This window comes from Copadichromis virginalis, linkage group LG7, assembly GCF_057382275.1.
Source record: "Copadichromis virginalis isolate Kocher_CV1m ecotype Utaka linkage group LG7, C_Virginalis_male_GT1.1, whole genome shotgun sequence".
In the NCBI taxonomy this organism is placed as follows: Eukaryota; Metazoa; Chordata; class Actinopteri; order Cichliformes; family Cichlidae; genus Copadichromis; species Copadichromis virginalis.
Genome location: NC_140624.1, coordinates 41,954,060 through 41,976,162, shown reverse-complemented (window position 1 = coordinate 41,976,162; position 22,103 = coordinate 41,954,060). Strand labels below are relative to the sequence as shown.

General features: G+C 41.5%; 1 protein-coding gene across 1 annotated transcript in view; it reads left to right on the top strand.

Moving 5' to 3' along the window:
* exd3 (exonuclease 3'-5' domain containing 3) overlaps window positions 1–22,103 on the top strand; it is a 48,016-nt gene that overhangs the window by 13,381 nt on the left and 12,532 nt on the right. The window contains exons 17-19 of the mRNA XM_085463436.1: window positions 815–1,033; window positions 1,666–1,719; window positions 1,851–1,982. Of these exons, the coding sequence (XP_085319562.1) occupies window positions 815–1,033; window positions 1,666–1,719; window positions 1,851–1,982 (405 nt within the window). The remainder of the gene's footprint in view (window positions 1–814; window positions 1,034–1,665; window positions 1,720–1,850; window positions 1,983–22,103) is intronic.

The following is a 22,103-nucleotide window of genomic DNA, read 5'->3' as shown; positions in this document are numbered from 1 at the left end:
ATACTCTACCACCTGAGCCGCAACCTTATATAGATTTTTTTTCCCTCATTAGTTGACTTGATGAAACATGTAGTAACTGTGCTTGCTGGTCTAAGAGGTAGAGAAATTTAAAAGCTGTTTTATCTTTATATTTATTTCAAGAGTTCAGTTTTAAATATTTTTCCCACTATTTCACAAAAGTTCATTAATATACTTGACCTGCTTTGTTCATATTTTACTTTTATTTGTTTTTGGTAGGTTTCATAACCTTATACTCAACCTGGACATGTTGGAATTCTACTGTGAATGCAATTAACAATTATCAGTGTTGTTGAGACCAAAACCAAACAAGGGACCTAGTAAACAGTTTCCTTATAGAGGGTCTTTGCATCAGAGTGGCATTTTAATACTTGAAGCAAAGAGTATGTATTCAGTTAGTTTTTTTTGCCTTTTTAATGCAGAATTTCATGCAGAAACATGATTGCAGTCACCAGCAGGATTACTGTAGGTGTTGGTTCCGCTTCATAGACAGCGACCAACCTATTTACATGTAAAGCAGAATCTGCTAATTTAGCTATTCATTCTTCTGTGATAAATTTTCATGTTACATGTAAATGCTAAAACCTCTTACTGAAAACCCAACTTTTGAGCCTTCAGCCTGTAAGGAGGGACAATAAGTCAATGACAAAGACACTTCAGCAGTTCCTAGCAGCTCCAGGGGTGCAGATTTAAAGCTCACCCAGTGCTATAGCCTCCCTGAACTGTGGTGCAAGTGAAAAGAAAATCCCCCTATGGGGATCGGTTAAGTATCACATTATTGTCTCTGTCCATTTAGGAATGTCAGGGGGCTCAAAGGGTCAGCCCCTCTTGTTCAGATCCAGAGAAAGGCGTCTTGTATGGTGAGAAGCCTTCAGAAGATTCCCCACCGCTACCCCCTCAGCAGTTGCGGGTGGTGTGTGACAACATGCTGCAGGGACTCGGAAGATACCTGCGTTGTTTAGGAGTTGACGTGGTCATATTGGAGAACACTGATGATCACAGGGTTGCAGCTAAGGTTAGTCCTGCTAGTTTTTCTAAATATTCACATTTTCCACAGAAAAAGCCCTTGGGATGTCACAATATCAGATATTTGGTAATCAGTGCTGTTACCATTTAATTTTCACTTTTTCCGTACCCCATTTATTCATATCAAAAATAAATTGAATGAATGACCTCATTCCAAAGGATGTTGCCACATACTTACGCTGCTATATTGTGATGTTATTAATGGTATTGATGTCAGCCTTAATGATCCTAAAAATATAAGCTTGACTCACGCCACAGCTACTTCACTGCTGAAGCCCAGAGATGGCATGATTAGGTATCCACAAGTCTTTCCTCCTGTAGTTTTTATGCAAATGGTATTAGAAAGAACTGATTGCTTTTAGCTATTCATAACGTTTTCCTGGTCAGTTCAAATCATAAATATCTGCACAAATTAGAGCAGACCTGTTCCTACACCTAGACTTGCTTCTACTAGGCCAAAAATTACTGTACCGTAGCATCTTCAGAACCTATATTACCATATAAAAACATACCATAATGTTTTCAGAATTTAGTGTACCAAAGTACATTTCAAGCATGAGTGTCATTACCGCATACATTTATTGTACTCTTTTATTCTTGTGTGAATTTGTTGTGTCTCAGTTAGCGCAGGCTGAAGGCCGTGTCATTCTTACATGTGGACAACCATTCCAAACTGTAAGTACACATGAACTCAAAAACAAATCTAAAATCTAGGGAATGCTGATGCACTGTGCGCTTGTTTTCATGCATTGGTGTGTCTGACTTGTTTCCTGGTACACATAGTTTGTCTGTATCTTCCCGTACAGTTGCGTTCCCAGGTGGCGGAGGGTCGCTGTCTCTCCCTAGCCTGCTCAGAAAAGGCCAGAGACCAGGCGGTTCGAGTTCTCAAACACTTTAACATCCAGCCCACTCCCAGTGATATATTCAGCCGCTGTCAGGTATTTCTGTCTATGAAAATATTTGTTTATGCGGTGTGCTACACACTTGTACATGATTTTCATGATCTTTTGTGGATGGTTAGAGTGAAGTTGTCTGCAGGGACGAAAAGTTCACAACAGACAAATGAAGAAAATAATACATGACTTGATGCAGAGTTGGATACAGATAACATCTGTGTAATTCAACAGTTAGTCCAAAATATTAATTTATCTTGCTTACTACTTACATTTGGCTCATACACAACTTTAATCAAGAGAAACACAAGAACTATAGTTATTATTTTAGTGAGAAGTATTATGAATGGAAGAATTTCGTAATTTTTTTTAAAAGCTTCTGCTTGAGTAAAGTAGTCGAATTCAAAGGAAAAATGCTTGTGGTAAAGGTGGTATGTTTAACACAGAAAGAAAGTGGAAGCATTTCTGAACTCTTTACTGGCAAGACTACCAGGAAATAAAGTGCTGACAGCATGGGAAGATGTTGAGCATTCTTATGTTCCTTATGTTGGAGATGGAAAAGAGACTTGCACTTGTGGTTAAGCCGTGCATAAAATCACAGGGTTTGGCTCACCTCTCACCTCTCACCCCACCCCAACACCCACGCACGCACACACACACACACACACACACACAGAGGAGTAGGGATGGGTATCGTTTAGGTTTTATCCGATACCGGTGCCAAACTGGTACTTTTGAAACGGTGCAGGTGCTTAAACGGTGCTCAAACCGGTGCTCAAACCGGTGCTTAAAGAATGGAGAACACAAAATTGGTCCAAAAACCTCTCATGTTTAGCTGTTTTTTTTGTAAAAAGATAACAATGTTAGCCTTTTCTGCAGCTATGGGGCATATATGGCATCACTCTTGGCTGGAAGCAGTGCTTAATCAATGGAAAAAACACAAACTTTGTCCAAAAACCTCTCATGTTTAGCTGTTTTCCACTTTTTCTTTGGTCATTTTAGCCTTTTTGGCCAGGGTGAAGGGAGCATCTGCCATCAAACAAGAGGACAGCCGCATGTAGCTATGATGATGTTTGCTAGTTCACCTTACATGCATTAATGTAATAACGTGGTTAGCCTACTCAACGTAAATTACACACGAACAACATGAAGCTACTCACGCAGAGAAGAACGGCTGCTACTGCCATCATCATTCGTCATCATTTCTGCTACACTGGCAGGGCTAGGGGCCAGGACTCTCCTCTTCGTGTTTTGGGGGATGTTGCTAACTCCGGGTCCGATAACAGGCACCACACCCGCAGAATCAGAATCAGAATACTTTATTGATCCCTGGGGGAAATTATTTATGCGCTCGGTGTGAGGTCTCGCAGCAAGCTATCAAGTACGGCGCATTTTTTGGCTTTTAAAAAAAACACTATGCGTCGCCAGGTGTTTCATCGGATTTGAGGTGTTACCTCCTTTGCACAGTGTCACAGTATCAGCTTAAAGCGCTTGTTGCAGGCTGCTGAGTTTGCATCTTTTGCTGTGAAGTACAGCCAGACTTTTGACCACTTCGCCTTGGGCATTGTTAATCTGTAGCTCTGCTCTAAAAGAACGTACGTACCTGGACCCGCCTACTATCCTCGGAAACGTAAAATGATTGGCTAGAATTCAAAGTGTATGACATCTCAGGAAAAAAAGCACCGAAATAAAGCACCGAAATGTGCGCTGCTTTTCAGTCTGGTTACTACCGTTTATGTCAGAACCGCTGCCATAATGGCACCGGATACCGGTACCCATCCCTACAGAGGAGTCAACAGGGAGATGCCTTACCTCACTGTATTTTGTGGTTTTGTTCACGAGAGATTTTATGATGTAAGATATTAACAAGCTGATTGGTGTAGGGTGTATGTGGGTGTTGTAGTAGTAGCAGGGAGGCTAAACAAATGTATTCAGCAGTAAATCTAAGGTCATCTTTAGTAAAAGGAGGAGGAGGGTGAAGTCAATCCACGTTACCTTTATGTTCAAAGTAGCCATTTTAGAGCATCCAGAGTATCTAATTATTATCCCTCCTGAGCCAGACCTCCCTCTTTGTGGAGGTATTCTCAGCATGTCCAAATAGAGGAAGACCCTGGGGCAGACCCAGAAGACTCCGAATGGGATTGCATATCCCATCTGGTCTGGGAATTCCTCAGCAGGGGCTGGAAGATGTTGTGAGGAAGTGGGATGTCTGCGTTTCATTGTTTAGCTTGCTGCCACCACAGTCTTGATCAGTGCCACTGTTGGGTGATGGGGGAAGATGTATAAAAGATGCAAAAACTAATGGATATGGAAAAGGAGAGTCAAACATGCAGTGGTTCACTAAGAAAATTTACCATAATGCTGTGGATGAGAAGTAGCTTTAAGATGAAGACTTGATTTAAAAACATGGAAAATAGAAAATAAAGGAATTTAACTGAAGAAGGAATAAAGCTGAATAATTATCTGCTTCCTAACAAGCATGTGTGTATCCATAAGTAATACTAAAGTAGCAGCTCATGTTTATTATTCAGATCCATATTTTATCATGGTTGTGGAAAATATGTTAAAACAGTTACACTGCATCAATAACAGTCTGATTTATAGTACCTGACCTACAGATATCTCTGTGGGTGGCTGTTTCAGAGGGGCTATGTGCCCCTGTGTGTGTTTGTGACTGGGAGTGGAATCAGTAGAGTTTAAAACTTGGGTGTTCTAGCGTTCTTCTAGGAGGGGGTGAGGGGTGGCGAATTTGTCAAGACACCACCAGCTGCATTCCTTTTTTTTTTTTTTTTGACCACCTTGATGCTACCTCCTGTTCTGATGATATGATGAGGATCACACATACCCAAAAAAAGCAGCAATTGACCATTGGCTAAATAGTCATCCATCTACATCCTTTACTTTAGTACACACTTCCTACACAACTTCAAAGAAGTCACTCCAATACATCCCATATAAATGCTGAATAGCATATTTAAATTATTACATTTTCCCACATATCTAGTTACATCTCTGGCACAGAGATTTTTTCATTAGTTCATTCAGTGAAAAGCTCTTTCAACCACTTCCATCTCTCCTGCTGCCACTTTTTTAAAAACAGACTGACCAATGTTATCTTAATAAAATGTTTTCAGAATTATTATTATTATCAAAAGTAATATTGCTCAAGTATAATACAGTCGAACCTCCCCCCCAATTAACGGTTCAGTATTCACAGATTTTTTCCATAGATCAAAATTATTTGCAGATGTCTACGCTGCCAGTTCACCGCGTAGACATCTGCTGTTCAAGTGTTTCACGTATTTGTGTACTTTGTGTGTCTTTGTCTCTCGTTTTTAATCTAATTTGACTTTGAAATGATTTTTAAGTGTTTTGGGATGACAGTTTCAGGTGTATTTGATGTTTGAACTATTAAAATAGGTAGTTGTAAAGGGGGTCTCAAGTATTTGCGGTTATTGTCACACTGGGGGTTGACTATATTCCTTTTCATTATTTGGTTAAATGATATTGAAGATTAATAATACATTTCAGTCAGTTGTTTGTATTAAAGTTTTGTTGACCTTTGCTTAAATTGTAAAATATTGTAGGTGTGCGTGCGTGCGTGCGTGCGTGCGTGCGTGCGTGCGTGCGTGCGTGCGTGTGTGTGTGTGTGTGTGTGGCAGAGAGCAACAGAGAGTTTCACCCTGGGGCTCCACAACAGCCCACCCAGGCAAAGTTAACCTCTTTTGTTATCTGATTGTAAAGCTATCAAATTAGCAATGGGTGGCTTAGTTTCTCTCCCTTTTTGTCTATGTGTTCCTCCCTCAATCACATACACTACTGCTAAATGTCATGAGGAAAGAGAAGTAAATCTCACACACACACACACACAACAGGTTAAGCACAGCCTCATGTAGGCATGCATATGTAAATTGTAGGGGAAGGGTTAATGTTTGTTTCTGTGTATCAATAGGCCTCACAGATTTTAGAGGCATAGGAATTTGACCCCAAGAGAGAATGCAACATAGAGAAGGGCATCATGTTTTTACTTTTCTGCATAGTTGCGCAATTGAAAAAATACTATCTCATGTATTTAAAATGTCATGTATGGTGTTTGAGGGATTCATATGGAAGTGGTTTATCTTCCGTGTGACTGAAAAACCTGGCTTCAGAAACTGAGAGTTATGCTCCTTATTCAGGCAGTATTAATACATATTCTTTGTGTAAACAAGGCAATTCATTTGGCTTGTATTTATATAAAGACCCATCTGCTGTTGGGAGATTTGAATCTGTCTCTGCTCTGTGGGATATGGCATCAGTCCCTGAAACCTCATACAAAAGAAATAATTAAGTAAAATAAAATGAACACTTTATAGAGACCTTTTTTTGTTAATATGGAACTTCCTTTTGCTTTCATCTGCATTCTGTATCACATTTCTAAACAAATCTACCTGAAATTTAAGTTTGATTTATTTAGCTTACTGTGCTTAATATGAGGTGAATATGTTTCTCCAAAGGCAAGCAAGCACATTTAAACCATTAACATTGAAATGATTTTAATTGCACTGTCAGAGCTCCAAAAAAGATAAAATAATTTTCAGCTTTAGTACAGATTGTTAGTGTTGTCAAAACCCAACCATCCATTTTATTCTACTTATCCTGTTCAGAATCATTGGGGGGGCTGGAGCCTGTCCCAGCTGTCAAAGGATGAGAGATGTGGTACACCCTGGACAAGTTGCCTGTCTGATGCAGGGTTATGTTATAAATATGCTGATTTAAATATACATTACAGTAATTTATTAAATATCTATGAAAATCAAATCAAAATATGGCAATAATTAAAATAACATTTGCAGTAAAGCAAGTTATACAGGTCGGTTTCAGTGTTCTGTTTCTTAAAAAATATTTACTGTTATAAAATGTTAACAGATATCACAGAAATGAACTGTTTATAGTCCCTAATTAGTATCTCCAGCAAGGGTATTCCTTTGATGGTAAAGCTAGTGGTTGCTCCATTGCAGTTTCCCTATTTAGCTCTATCCAACTCCCACCACTAATTCCTGCTCTATCTGTACTTTCTATTCAAACACACACACGTACACACACACACACACACACACACACACACACACACACACACACACACACACACTTCCGCTAGGCCTCATGGTTCCATGAGATGGCCCACACTGGCCTATTACAGATATGTTCAGATAGCAGAGGCTAGCTCAGAGGTAGATGTGAAACCAGCTACGCACACACTCCCATATATATTGGGTAATGCAGATTTGAAACCCCAAACCAACAAACGCATATTATGACTGCTGCGTGCACACAGTCACCTCAGCACCTTCAAGCACAAACAGCAAGTGAGAACACATAGACTTGGTCACAGATGCGTTCACACTCAGACTCAGGCGTAGACACTGTTGCAGCTGAAACGCTGGTTCCCACGCACCAGACGACTGGGGAAGTGAAAACAAGAGCAACAGGAACCGCTGCACTGTGAGAGGGAGGGGTGGGAGAAATAAGAGGGGGGTTACGGACAGGAAAAGGAGAGGGAGGGAAGGCGATAGAGAAGTGAGAACAGAGGTGATGGTGGTGAGGTAAAAAGATGAGAGACAAAAAAGGGAACTGCAGTGAAAGCAGTTGAGAAATAGCGAATAATATGGTTGTGGAGAGAGGGAGAGGGAGGCTAAAATTACACACTGAAGCTGAAAGGTATTTGAGGAAATGTGAGAAAAAGCAAAGTTGTTTGAGCGAGATAAGTGTGTGTTGAATGAGGAATATCAAGAGGAAGAGAGAGTGAAGGAAAAGGAGGGGTACAGGAGGGAGGACTACACGGCAATAGAAAGACTTGTTGTCTCTGCTTTGATCTACAAAGAGAGCTGCAGGCTGAGAAGCAGGAGGAATGTGAGAGGTTGAGACACGTTTAATGCTATCCTTCACTTGCTGTGTGTGTGTGTGTGCACGCGCACGCACATGTGAGTACAAGTGAAACTGGGTTAATCTCTGCCAGGATGTAAACATGATAGGTGTTAAAATCCAGTAGCAAACAAGATAGTTTTTATTGAAATAGATTCCCTTTTTCAAACTTGCATGCAGCTGAAATTGTTAGATGCCCATGGATATGAGCAGTATCATACTATGAAACCTGAGTGCCTTCTCATATTTTTTTTGCAAACCTGCCCTGGTTTCTCATGCTTGGCTCTCCTCGTGCATGTGCCTTCCTCTCTGGTGACAAAACAGGGGTCGTATTTGTGTGTCCTGCTGTTTCCCACTCTCCCTCCCCTTGAGGGACTAGAGATGAGAGGGAGCGACAATGAGAAGGGGCAGGAGGAGACTGTTGGGAGGGGGGCATTCCATAGGCACGCCAAGACATTCCGAGGGAAACCATCCCAAATATTTCCCACTGTGTGTGGCGAGGGCTTCGCATCTCCTGTTACACACAGTTTGAGAAAGTGCTAGAGGTAAACACACAGGGAAAAAGTGTTGTTCACACACAGCACAGACTGCTTTTTGTGACACATACATATAAACAGTAGGTTTTGAGTACATATATATATATAATTATAAGAATTATAAGAATGATATACCAGATCTCTGTCTGAGCTGCTGTAGGGTAGCCAAATAAGGAAAGGCTATTGTGATTGTTGTGTTGCTTCTAAGCTCCGGTTTATGGAGACGTGACCACAGATATTATATAGCTGTCACTGAGATGATGTTGTTGTTGTGAATATGACCTAGTTAGGGAAATGAGAAGCTGACACAATGAGTCATTATTCATGCGCTGTACTGTATTTCTGTGGTTTTCATCGGAAAGGACCGGAATTTATAAAGAAGTAATTGAAAGAAGTAGATCCTAAGCATTGTTATTGCAGGTAACAAAAACAAAACTAAAACTAGCTATATAAAACCATACTATCTGATAGAAATAAAAATATTAACAGAAATTATATTGGGAATTTACAAAAGCATATCTAAAGTAAATTTAAAATGTAGAAGAAATGTATTTAGTTGTAGTCTTTAACAGTTTGGTCCAATTTTTCAAGGCACCTTATCCAGGCTTTGGTAAATGTGTTAGACGTGAGACGAAGCCGTCTACATTACTGAGAGCTAGTTGCCTCCAGAAAGTGCTGGGTGTGCATTGTAACATCTATTCTGAACTTCTTAAATCTTGCTCCTGACAAACACTCTCCATGTGATAGAAATGAATTCAAACTAACACTGAAACTGAACTTTTTTCAAACAGGGAAAACTAAACTGAAATCAACAAACCCACTGCAGAAACTTACTAAAAAATTAAAAAAAAAAAAGTAAATAAAATAAATTCTAAAACGGAACTAGAAATAGAAAATGAAAGACTATACTAACTATAACACGTACAGGAAATAGCAGACCTTCCAGCAGTGGATTTAAAGAAGCGTTCTTAAGATTGTGGCAGCATTAAAAGTGAACTGGAGGTGCATGAAGAGATGATCTTAAAGAGGATCATCTTCTATTATGATCCCAGAGAGTCAAATCAGGCAAGGGTTTTGATTCACATACTTGGAGTGTTTGTTTTGGAACACGTCACATTTCCAGTAGTGCGAACACGGCTGTTTTTGTAGGGAGCAACTTGTGATTGTGTCCAAACCTGATTCTTCCGACATTATCCAGATACCATTTGCGACAATAGCATTAACACAATTAGCAACAAGACTACAAGAAAACTAGTACTGAAAATAATGCTAACAGTTATTAAGTTAATAATAGCATTTTCCTGGACAGCATAAGGATACTTGGACACCACTCAATAGTTAGGAAACAAAATAAGTTGATGTCTCTGTTATGTAAATGTTTATTATTTTCCTGAAGAGGTAAATCCTTCAGTTCTTCTCTGAGAAGTGTATGTGTATGTATTTGTGTCTGAACTGTGAGAGATGACCATACCACGCACTCGTTAAACTCTGTGAACTCTTGTAAGGCAGGCCATTTTTTGGAAGTGGTGTGAAAATCCCACAGAAAAATCTGCAGCTGTCTGAGCAGACACAATAGCGGATACACATACGAACTAATAGATAAGAAAGAAGATGATCCATCACTCACCAAGCATTTAAGAAATCAGGCCTGCTCTGTTTTCCCACAGTCAAGTTGGCCCCAGGATAACATAGCAAGGCAGTGACACCTGCGTGTGCGGGTGGATGCATGATATGTATCTGTCTCTGTGTGTCTGTCTGTCTCCATGCTTGTGTGAGAATATATAGTTGCTCAAAACCCACTTAGATTTTCAGCACTTAGAGGCGCGGATAATGTGCATATATGTTGTTTTCTTAGAGATGGGTTTTAATTATAGATGGAGGAGTCATTCTGGAGATAATAATCTGTTAAGAAACCAGCTTTTTGCTATTTCCAGCTCAGGATGCGGTACTTATTTTCTACGCAAGTGCAAATGATAGCATTGTGGAGTGTAGTTAATGGAAGAAGGTATTTACAGTTTTTGCTCTCTTTTATTCGTATGCACGCCCCTCATCAGCATGTGGGTAGAAATGGGTTTGATATCAGAAGCCAGGTATTGGACTGCCCACACTGTGGTTAGTGAATGCCATAGTGTTATGGCCATGTTGGTGACATAACTTTGTTTTGTAAGTGCATCATGAAATGAATATACAATTGTTTACCCTAGTTACAGGAAAGCATACTTTGCAGTTTTGTAATGATCTGACATGGAAACAAAGCAAACTTTTCACCTTTCATTGCAGAAACATTGTAAATAAAACAGAGGATGGCCATTGGCAGGTACTCATATCATGATATGCATGCAGCAATGAACGTAATATGCCTTTTTAGAGCTGCATGAAGACGTGTGTATAACACCGTGACACATGATCTATTTTCTTACTCTGTTGCTTTTTCACCTTTTTTTTTTTTTTTTTTTAAACTGATGCTCTTTTAAATAACACTCTCCTTTACCCCTAAGGTTCTTAATTTCTCTCCCCCACTCTGTATCGGTTTCTTCTTATGGCCTCTGTTAGGTGTTGCTCTCCCTCACCCACAGTTCTCACCCTGCTTCCCTGCTCTGCTCCACTCCCAGTCTCATTCTCCGTTTCAGATTAGCCAAGGCGAGGAATCCGGTGCAGCCGGCAGCTGGAATGTCCTGTTTGTCCTGCTCTGCTTGTGTGTGTGTGAGAAGTTGGTGAGGTTGGTGCTGCTTTTTGATTTTGATGTGTTCCATTGTCTGAGAGCCAAGCTGCTTCCTGCCCCTGCTTTCCCCAAAAGCCTGGGAGAAGCGGAGAGGATAAAAAAGTAAAGGGGTGAGAAATTGTGAGAAAACACACCAGAGACAGGCTGAGATGAAGAGAGGGAAGGAAGAAGAGGTAATAAGAAGGAGAAAATAGCAAAGGGGAAATGGCTAGGAAGGAAAAGATGAGGCCGGAAGTGATGGAGGGATGGAAAAGGGAGGAGAGAGTTAGTGAGGGAGGAAGAGAGGTGAAAAGGAAGGAGGGAGAGCTTCAATAGGGCTTTTCCTCCAAACACCAATACAATGAAGTAGTGCGTAATTTCCCATGTCCCCCCCGCTTCACCCCCCAAAACATACACACATACACATACAAATACACACAACGTTTCTCAAAGGTGATGATGCTTTCGTCTCCATCTTCAAGTGTTATACTTTTCTCTGTCATGCTTCGTGGGTCTTTGTTTCGCAGGCTTCATCTGTCTTTCTGTGGTCTGTGTGTGGTCTGACACTACGGGATGCACAAGCAATGGAGATATATAGGAATGAGGAATTACAAGGATAAAATGAACAAAACAAAGTGATAAAGATAAGGGAGGAGATGCAGAGGAAGAGGATGTCTGAGCAGTGAGAGAGGAAAAACAATTGCACAGCAAGAAAATACCAGAGGAGAGAAAATGGCTCAAAATGCCATTTGGGTGTATGTTTTGTATGTGGTACATTTCCCTGTGAAAATGTGGACGTGCATAAATCACTTAACATGTACTTTTGTGTGTATGTGTGCGAGCGTTTGTGTGTGTGAGGGGCTTTGACGTGGCAGAGCAGTGCATTCCTGCTGGGTGGTGATGTCATGAGAACTAGCTCTCCACTTGCAGACAGACAGCCCTGTTTATGTTCCCCACCAGAGGAGAAACCACACTGTGTGTGTGTGCGTGTGTGTGTGTGCGTGTGTGTCTGTCTGACTGCGTTATTGGCTCATGGGGGAGGTGGGGAAGCCAAGAGGCACTCGAGAGGGTCTACTTTCCCCTGCCGCTCAGGGAGAGGGAACCACTTACTGATGCCTTCCTCTGAAACATACACAGAGAAAGAGGAAGTTTCTCATGTTTTGCAGAGCACAGTAGCTGCACAGCCAGACTGTGCTGCTGTGAGTGATTGCCCTCTGCTTCTAAATAGTCTCCTAAGGGACAGAGAATTCTTTGCACTATAATAACAAACCTTAGGTCAGCTAATGACCACAATACCACACAGGGAATGGACCTTTCATCATTAAAATCACATTTTAATACACTGTTATATAACACAAAATGTGTTTTCTTAAGGGTTAAAAGTCAGGCTGCAAGTATAATTGGGGCTTGAGAGAAACCAGTTGCAAAAGTAGGTCAAAGATTTATTGATAAAACCTTTTAAAAGAAAAAAAAAGTTATTTCTCCATAAATGACACGTGCCCATGCATTTGTCTTCCTTGGGTCTCCTTAACTATTACCCACATACTTTTCTTTGATCAATAAAAGTTAAGTCCCACCGGTAACGGTAGAAAAATGTTATGAGAACTTGCGCTAACAATTGCACTTTCCTTTCCCAGATACTGCTGGTGTGATTGTCTCTCTGTCTGTGGTCATGGTTTAATGGTTTCCCTTGCGATAGTGAAATGTGATCTTTGGTCTTCGCAGCTTAGTGAATCATAAATCATTCTCCCACACTCTACATGCACCATAACATAGCAAGCCATCCAAGCTTATTCTGCCTGCGCTGCACCCAACCACGGTGATAAAGAACTCTTGTCAGCCACGCTAATGCCTGCCAGTGAGAAATAGCTGAGAGGGTTAAGGTTGTTATTATCATATCTCTGTGGCACACAAGCCCACTTCGGGAGCTTTAGGTGACCCCTACATGTACAGTCATGCTTTTAAGGCAACCTTGCTTCCTCACATGCAATTTGACATATGACCTATTTCTGCTGATCATTTTAAAACTACAGCTTCTTTTGCACTGCGATCTGATTGCTGTGAATTAAGAGGGAGGCTTGATGCTTAAGCCAATAATATAAGGATTACTTGGGACAAATAACTTAATCGTAAACATGGAGGCTGTGCTTTTTTCTTTTATAGATTTAAGACTACTTAACCCCATGCACTTGTCAGTGTTACCCAATTTTCAAGTTGGAAGGCTTGTAGACAATATTGAGAACATTTTACTAGATCATATCACCATCTGTGTTCTCTGCAAATGCATTGTTTCCACATATATGGGTCACCAATTGTGGTTGATAAAAAACAATATCTGAAATAAAGAGATACCATGACCGTGGCGCCTTTGTGCTCACAGTTACAACAACCCCTGTGACATGCAGGAATTCTTGGAAGCAATTTATGTGTATCCTTCCCTGTTATATTTTCCTAATGTTAGGTTACTAACTGCATAATTTTAGTTGCTGTTCAGCTCATGATTGCTGTCTCTCTGCATGATGAATGTGTGTGGTCTGTTGTCTGTGCTTAGTGTCACGTAAGGGTGGGGGTACTGAAATTCTCTAGTTGCATGTGTCTTCCTGTCTCCTGTTTATAGAGTTTTGTGACAGTTAAGACAAAAAAAACCCCATAAAAATCCAGATTTCTACAAATGAACCAAAAATTACAATTTCTGATTGTGTGCTCTCTGATGCAAGAGCTTCAGAACTTCTTTCACAAGAGCTGCTTTTAATTTTATCAGTCATGAATTCTTCTGCACTTTCAGTGTGGTTGACTTAGTTGATAGCACAGAAAACCAGCAGGAATGGGAACCACTGGCCTGTATATCTTCACAACAATAACCTCATCTATCCTGTACATGTGTGGACATTGTGTGTTAGTCCAAGCTTGTGCGTGTGCATGAATGCTGTTTCCGAGAATGAGTTGTGTCAACACTTGAATTTAAACCTCATGGAGACAGAGATAATGGATGGTAACCCCCCACCGTCTGTGGCTTGTGAACTAAACCACGGTATTCTGTGTGTCTGTGTGTGTGTGTGTGTGTGTGTGTGTGTGTGTGTTTCAAAGTTGGCGCTCCGGTGATGTATTGCTGTTTTGTTTCTACTTGATTCTCATGGGCAGAACTGTGAATACAATCACAGTGGAGGCCTGTATATACTGTGAACGTTTTTTAAATGTCTGAGCTGTGTTCCTGTTCACTCCTTGTGTGTGCGTGTGTTATTGTGTTATGTCTTTGGAATGGGAGGCCGACTCGGCCTCAAAACCTCAAACTATGCCTTGCAGTGGTTCTTCCCAAAGCATGCAGTTTGCGTGATGCGATGCTGTCAGGAAGTTAGACTCTGTTTGCTTTGGGACATACACACATTCTCTTTGTTTTGTTGTCTCCTCCGTTACACACACAGTCAGATTAAAAGTGAAAGTGCTAGTCGGATGGGAATGGTCAGAGGCACACACCCCTTCACTCCTGGGAGCAAAGAGGTAGAAGGCTGGAGAGGTCAGGCTACTTGGCCTGGGAAAGGCAAAGGGGGAGGCACTCTGGATAGATTAGATAGATCAGTAGAAATCGGAAAAGAGCGGAGAGATTGAAAGGAGAAGAAAAGGGATATGTGTGGTGAGTGGAATAAGGAAAGAAGGAAAAGGAGAAATCAGACAGAGATAGACAGAAATTTAGGGAGATGAGTGTAGAAGTCAAGACTTGAATGTCAGGGCTGCTGAGAAAGATGCAGGATATAAATGGAGTGGAAAATTAGGCCCACATTAGGTAAAAAAAAAAAATATGATGATGATGATGATGCGCCACTTGCGTCTTTTCCCCATTTCCTTCTCTTGGAGGCCAAAGAAAACCAGCATCTAATGTTTCTCATCGGAACTGCATCCCAGCATTTTCGTTAAAGCCATAAAGAGAGAGGAGTGTGTGTGTGCATGCATTTGTACTTAATGGAGACCACAAGCAATGCACGTGGACCAAATACAACTAAATAGCAAACACAAAATATGAGCTGTGGTAGTTTTGTGCTTGCTTATAAGTGTGCTATGCTGTGGTTACCTGCCCCTGCCACACACAAAATTAAAATTAAATGAATTAAATCTGTAAACAATAATGGTAGCCTTATTCTGGCTATTCACATTAACTGAGACTGTAATTAGACATGTGTGCCTTTGTTTATGTACTTTCATTTTAGTTCACAAACTTGTTTCAGTATTTGAATGCCAACCATTCCAACAATCTCATTCATTCATTAGACCGATTGCACGTGTTCCTTTAGAGGTGCATAGTTGTGGGTGTGACTGGGTGTGTGATGGTGTAATAATACTGTGCTGTTTGGGTGTGGGTGTTTGTGGTTAGGGCGTTGCCTTTTTGTGTGCAACACAGCTATCTAGTAGTTGTAGGACCGTTAAAATTATGAGGAGAACAAGCATCTCAGCATGTCCCACCATCTCAAACCGAAGCCGCATATCTGTGAATAAATGTAACAGCTCAAGCCACCCAGTGTCCCCATTGTTGCTGGTGAAAACCAGAGGTGAGTGGAGTGCCTGAGTACCTGTCTGTCTGAATGATCCCATGGACCTCCTATGCCACACACACATACGAGACGTGCACACAGAAATGCACACTCACGGGCCTCCTTGGACGCAGGGAGCCCTTTCTTTCTTTCTTTCCCTCCATTTTCCTGCTGTCTATTTTGGTCAACTGGTGGCCCGTTCCCACAGTGCTGCTGTTCCCATGGTTATCGCCGTGGAGATAGCGAATGGGGGTTGGAGGGGGTGGTGAGCTTGATGGAGAGCGGGAGAGACAGCGTTGCTCTGTTCGAAGAGATAGGGGACTATGTGACTGTAGAGGAGGCGGGGGTGAAACGGGGTGGGGTGGGAGGGGGGATGAATGGTATGGGTTTGAGTGTGTGAGTGTGTGTGATGCGACGCTCCCATCAAGATCACAGGTGGCAAGTGTCAATCAGTGCTTTAAATTGTTTTTAATAAATACATAGAAATAAAATGGTCTAACTGAGGCATATGTAAAGTTGTCGTATTTATAAGTTGTACGTAATTTAAGGTATCTGTCATATTAGATGCATATGATAATGACTATAACCCATATGAAAGCTCTTTCTTTAGGTAGATGCTATTTCCTGAGATCGAGAGCTTGAGTTGAGGTGCAAAAATTGAGGTTCCCCAGGTGGGAACTGGGAGCTGGTAAGGGGGTGTGGGGGTGAGGGCCAGCGAAAGGAGAGAGCAAGCGATCATTGGGGGGTGGTGAGGGGTGCGGGAGCTCAGAGAGAGGGACGGATTCAGTTCCCACACTTCTAATTACTGTGTCACTGGAGACTGAAAGGGGACTGCCCCTGGCCCTAGGGAATTTGCCGGGGCCGGTCGCAGAGAGGGTGCAGCAGTGGAGGGAGGGAAGGGGACAGAGGGCCAGAGGGGAGGAAGGGAAGGAAGGGTGGAAATAAAGAGGGTGTATGACACAGGAACTCTCTCCATAGTCCTTTCTTTTGGTTTTACCTCATCACATTCACACTAGACGTGAACCCCTTCACCATGAGTCCCCTCCCTCTCACCTACCCAGATACCCCAACCTCTCACCTCCGACCCACTTATGCTTAACCCTTCCTTGCCCTCCTCCACCTCAGTCCTCTCTTTCTCTTCAGCCTTTGTTTGCAACCATGTTCTGCTTCCTTTCTACCCAAACCCTCCTTTTTCAACCTCCCCCTCTACCTCCCTGCTTTTCTAATGCCCTGGGCCTCTCCTATGTCTCCTGTTGATATGAACAAGGCTCCAAGAGACACTTTGAAGTGAGTTTGAATTCACACATACACATATTCTCCTGTCTTATCCTCATTATTGCCACTTAACCCTGAACCTTTTTCCTCTTTCATTTCCCTTTATCTCAGCCTCCCATATCCTGTCCACTGTGAGTTATGTCTGTCCTGATAACATTTATGATGACACAGATAGACGCGTAACCAAGTTGTCCTTTCTCACATGTTGCCCAAAACAGGATATAGCCCGCTTCAGACTACTGGAAATAGTCTGTGTAGTTTAACTGAGCTTGCTGTCTGGATCGAGTATGCAGGACCCCTACCTCAGCTATCAACTAGTCAGAGAAGCACTAATGACATGACATATTTGTCAGCATCTCAGTCAAAGTATCTCATTATGAACCAGTTGGCCCTTTTGAATCCCAGTAAAGTCCTTCCTAAGGACAGTTTTCTTTTCTTTCATTTCTTCCCCGAGTCACCAGATTTTGCGTTTCCATCGTCTTTCTTTCCTTTTTCATTTCTCTCAAACCATTTCCTGGGTTCCTGATGTGTTCATCAGAATTAAATGTAGTTGGTTGTAGAACATGAGCAGTTAAATTTTTTGGACTAAAGACTTTTAAGTTTAAATTGAATCATCAAATTTCTTTCAAGTTAAAATAAGAGCAAAAGCACTTAGTTGGTAGTGCAGTTATGTTTTGATCCCAAAATAAATAAAGTCACAGTAGTCACTTAGCTGCCATATAATGGCAATTTTATGCCAGCTGCGCATTACCTCGAGGATGGCACCGGACAACAAAGTTGATCTTAGTCATCTGTTGTCGCTATCCGCCATTTCTGCAGGTTGTGTACCACTTGTTTTTTGTAACCTATCCCTTTGAGCCACTTTTGCCACTTTTGGGGGGGGGACAACAACTCTGCAGCTTTTGCTTCTGGTTTTGACCCCCTATATCAGCAATGATGTGGAGGTGTTATCAGAAAGGCCTCACTTATCATTCAGGAGAATGATGCAGCTACTACATGTACCGTAATGGCAAGCATAAATGGATGACTGTGCTTGTGTGATGATGATGATACAGCGACGCACAAAGTGACTAATTTCGGGTATACTCACGTCTTAACCTGTTGTTTGCTCTAAACAGGCAGCACATTCTCCTAAATCAGTGGTTTTTAGCGATGAGAAAGCATGTGAAGCTGCCTATGAACTGTTTGACACATGTGAGAAAGGGCAACTTCAGACATTGTCCCAACCTGATTCTCCTGCCGTTGTTTGGAGTTCATGCATGAAAACAGCTTAAGTCACAGATTCCCAAAGTGGATGCTGCAGCATCCTACGGTGCCTCATTCACAGACTTTGGCTACGTTCACACTGCAGGTCTTAATGCTCAATTTTTGATCAAATCCAATTTTTTTGTCTGCTCGTTCACACTACAAATAAAATGCGACAGCAAACGCGCTCTAGTGTGAACCCTCAAAGCGGCTCGCATGCGCAAAAGCAGATGTCACACACAACGCGCTCTGTTTAGACCCAGAGCAAACAATATTGTTTGACTGATGGCCCTTAATATAAAGACTTCAGACTTCACGTTTCCCAATTTTTGCTTTACGTTATTTTGTTATTTTGTTTTGTTATATGGCAATTCGGGGGTTGATTGATGAGGATTTCTTTGAGGTGTTCTTTTTTTCGGGGTGGAATGATTGTAGAACAAAGATCTTTAAGCACTTTAAAAAATTAAATGCAAAAAGTGCACATTTTAATTTCTTTTGGATTTTCTCCAATCCACACAGCATCAAAACACAGGCTCAAATACCATACACCCCCACTAATGTTTGGTTAAATATTCATAGCAAGTTGCACCTTGAACATCAAGCACCTGGTAGAATACTGGGTGGACATGTGACCAGTCTTCCTGCCAAAATTGGTAGAGTTAATTTAATCAGTTGGTTTTCTGACATGGATCAAGGATTTAGACAGTAAATGAGAGCAGGAACACGGATTCTGCACAAAGACGTAAACACACAGCGCGGACCCGCGGATCAGAATCAGTTAGATGTCGCCTTTCTCAGCTGACGGTCGGGGCTGAAAGCCGACAGCTCGCTGATTCTGATCCGCGGGTCCGCGCTGTGTGTTTACGCCCTTTTTGCGCTGATCATAAAGCTGTTAGTTTTATCTCTCTCCAAACAATATTGACCGAACCAGCAGCAAAAGAAGATCCAAACTACGCTTCACATAAACATCGTCATGAATTCCCTCTTACTTTTGCTGTTTTGCTTCCAACATGATAAAATCACACTTCATGCACAGCTCTCTCTCTCTCTCTCTCTCTCTCGCGCGCTCTCTCTCGCTCTCTCTCACTCTCTCTCACTCTCTCTCGCTCTCTCTGCCTCTCCCTGTCTGTCTGTTTTCTGCATTATTCGCTTGCTTTTTATGCACAAGTCTACCGTTGTTTACAGCGCTGTCGGCCGACGTTTTTTTTTTTTTCGTTTTACTTACTTCCGAAAAGAAAACCTAATTTCTGCCATTCAATATTGAACAAATTTAAACTTTTTAAAATTATGCAAAATGCAAAACGCTTAGCCGTGTCTCTAATAAAACCGCTGTAACTTGTGAATCGGAATTGAATCGATTCTAGAAATCAGTGACGATACACTGCCCTAGTTGGAAAGGTCATTCAAAAGCCTAATTTTCCAAAATTTTCCAGATTCCTGGATCAAACAATTCAAACAACTGTATGCAAGTACAAGTCATTTGGATATGTCACCACTTTGGCTACTTCTGGAAGAAGACCCAAACTGTCAGCTTAACTTTCAGTCAAATGCCTTCTCGAGAAGTTTTACAGTAAGATTTGGCCACACTGACAAGAAGTATGTTCGGGGGACTTAAGGAGAGAGTTTCAAACCTAAGAACGATATCAACTGTTAAGTGTGATTGTAGTAGCATCATGCTGTGGCCCTGTTTTGCTACCATTGGTACCGGTACATTGCACAAAGTGGATGGAATAATGAAGAAAGATTACCTCCAGATTCTTCGAATTCCCCTTAGATCAAGAGCTAGAAACTTGAGCACCACTGGGTGTTCCAACAGGAGAAACGCATTTCAACATGTGTATTTTTGGAGTGGGTAGAGCAGCCAAACATTTTGCTTCTAGAATGGTTTTCCCAAAGCCCTGAGCTAAATCCTACTGAAAATCTGTGAGTTATGGTTAAAAGCCAGGTCTGGGGTCATGAAACCAACTAATTTAAATGAACTACAAAATGATCTACAAATTCATCCAAGAAAAGTCGTCAGATATCCAAAATTATGCCAGAAGCTTGTTGGTAGCTACCAAAAACATCTGGTCAAGGTAAAACGTTCTAAGGGACATATAACCAAGTATTATGGTGACTGCGATAGGGGTGTATATATAGTTTTGAACCCTATGTGGATTAGGATTTTTAACTCATTAAAGACATATGCTGTAAGAATAATTTACTTCATACAGCTTCTTGTAGACCTTCATGGTCTACAAGAAGCTCTTTATGATAAACTGTGCGTTTATTTACAGTGGTGTAAATAATCCACAGAATAATATATCCCCGTGTTCCCTTGACTCCCGTGTCGTGTCTTCCACCCACAAGTCCGTGCTCTGTGCTCTTCCGCTCCCATGTGTCCCCGCACCCCGTGCTTGCTGCTCTTGTCTTCCACGCTCTTTCCTGGAGAAAATAACAAAGAAGCAACCGTTAGGACACTCAACCACTGCGGGCATTCACTCGTTTAACTTGACTCACAAAGAACACTGACGTGGAGTCTCACACCACTATCCCGCGCCGAGGAGTGCTCAGCCACACTCTTAAGTAGCTCCCCGACGAGGCTTCATTAGCTGCAGGTAGAGCAGGGCGATATGACCAAAAATATTTATCACGATATACATTTGAAAATTTGCGATAACGATATAACTGACGGTATAATTGACACTAGACAAAATACTTTACAACTCCACAACTTTATTAGTGAAAAAAAAAACCCATCAATGTATTTTCACTTAAACGAGCAGCTGTTTTTTATGTGCATTAAAGTTATATAAAAATTTTACAGTGCAAATGCAAATTCCTTGCTGTCAGTTTAACCAAAATGCATTTCCAGTGGAAACTGGCTGACATATCCTCAGCATAACCATGTATAATATCCACAAAACTTAGAGGTTATACACACACAATACGGTAATATTATGTTGAAGCACAGTACGTTTCACTCCGCGAGGCTCCTGCCTACAATAGCCGTAATGCTCCGACAATCCATCAAGCGGTGCAGGTTCGTAGCTTAGCAAAGTCGTACTAAAACGTCTGACAGATTTTCGAGCGCCGTGTACGACATAAAATCATTTCAAGGTCAGTAAACACAACCAGAATTCATACATAAGGCACACAGGTTTATAAGGGGCACTGTCGATTTTCAGAAAAATCAAAGGATTGATTTTAAGTGTGCCGCATTTTCTAAAAAACACGGTAATAACGATGGCTCGCTAACATGCTCTACCAAAAATAGTGCTTTGTTGTGTATTTGATGGACGAAAGCTAAACCAGTTCCACACCACTGAAGTTGCAGCATTTTTACAAACCAGTTCTGGTTCATCCGTTTCATTTAACGATCCGCTTTCGCCCTTCTCATTCTCCATCGCCGGCAAGGTTTTTCCTCCATGTGCGTATGAAAACAAAGGCACTGCGCATGCGCGTTTTACCCATATTCTATCGCGATATTTCATTTTCTTATCCATTGCCCAACATTATACCGGTATTACCGTGAATGGTATGATATGGCCCAGCCCTAGCTGCAGGTGTGGCTAGCACACACCCACTTGCCTAAACATACAAGCATGGAGAACACAAGGACAGCAGCACAGTGCAGCAAACATACATGATGTAAAACAAGTCTACAACTACTCATGGGCCCTGGGTCTGAGCGACCACATTATGCAACAAGTGTTCACACAGAACAATAACTTAAACTGATTTTGTCTAAAAGGACTGACATCATAGTGGGTTGGTACTACCTAGAGTCTGCACTCAGCTTTGCAGATCGCTATCTATATGTTGTACTTGTTTACTGTTATCTGAGTGCACTATCAAGATTACTTGGAACAGCTGTTCTCCAAGCAAGAAGTCGTAACGTACAAATAACTTCTTTGTAATTGTGTAAAACAAATGTAAAAACTGGTCTTTTGTTTTGTTTTGGATTTTTTTTTTTCATGCTTCTCCCCTTCGCCATGATTTC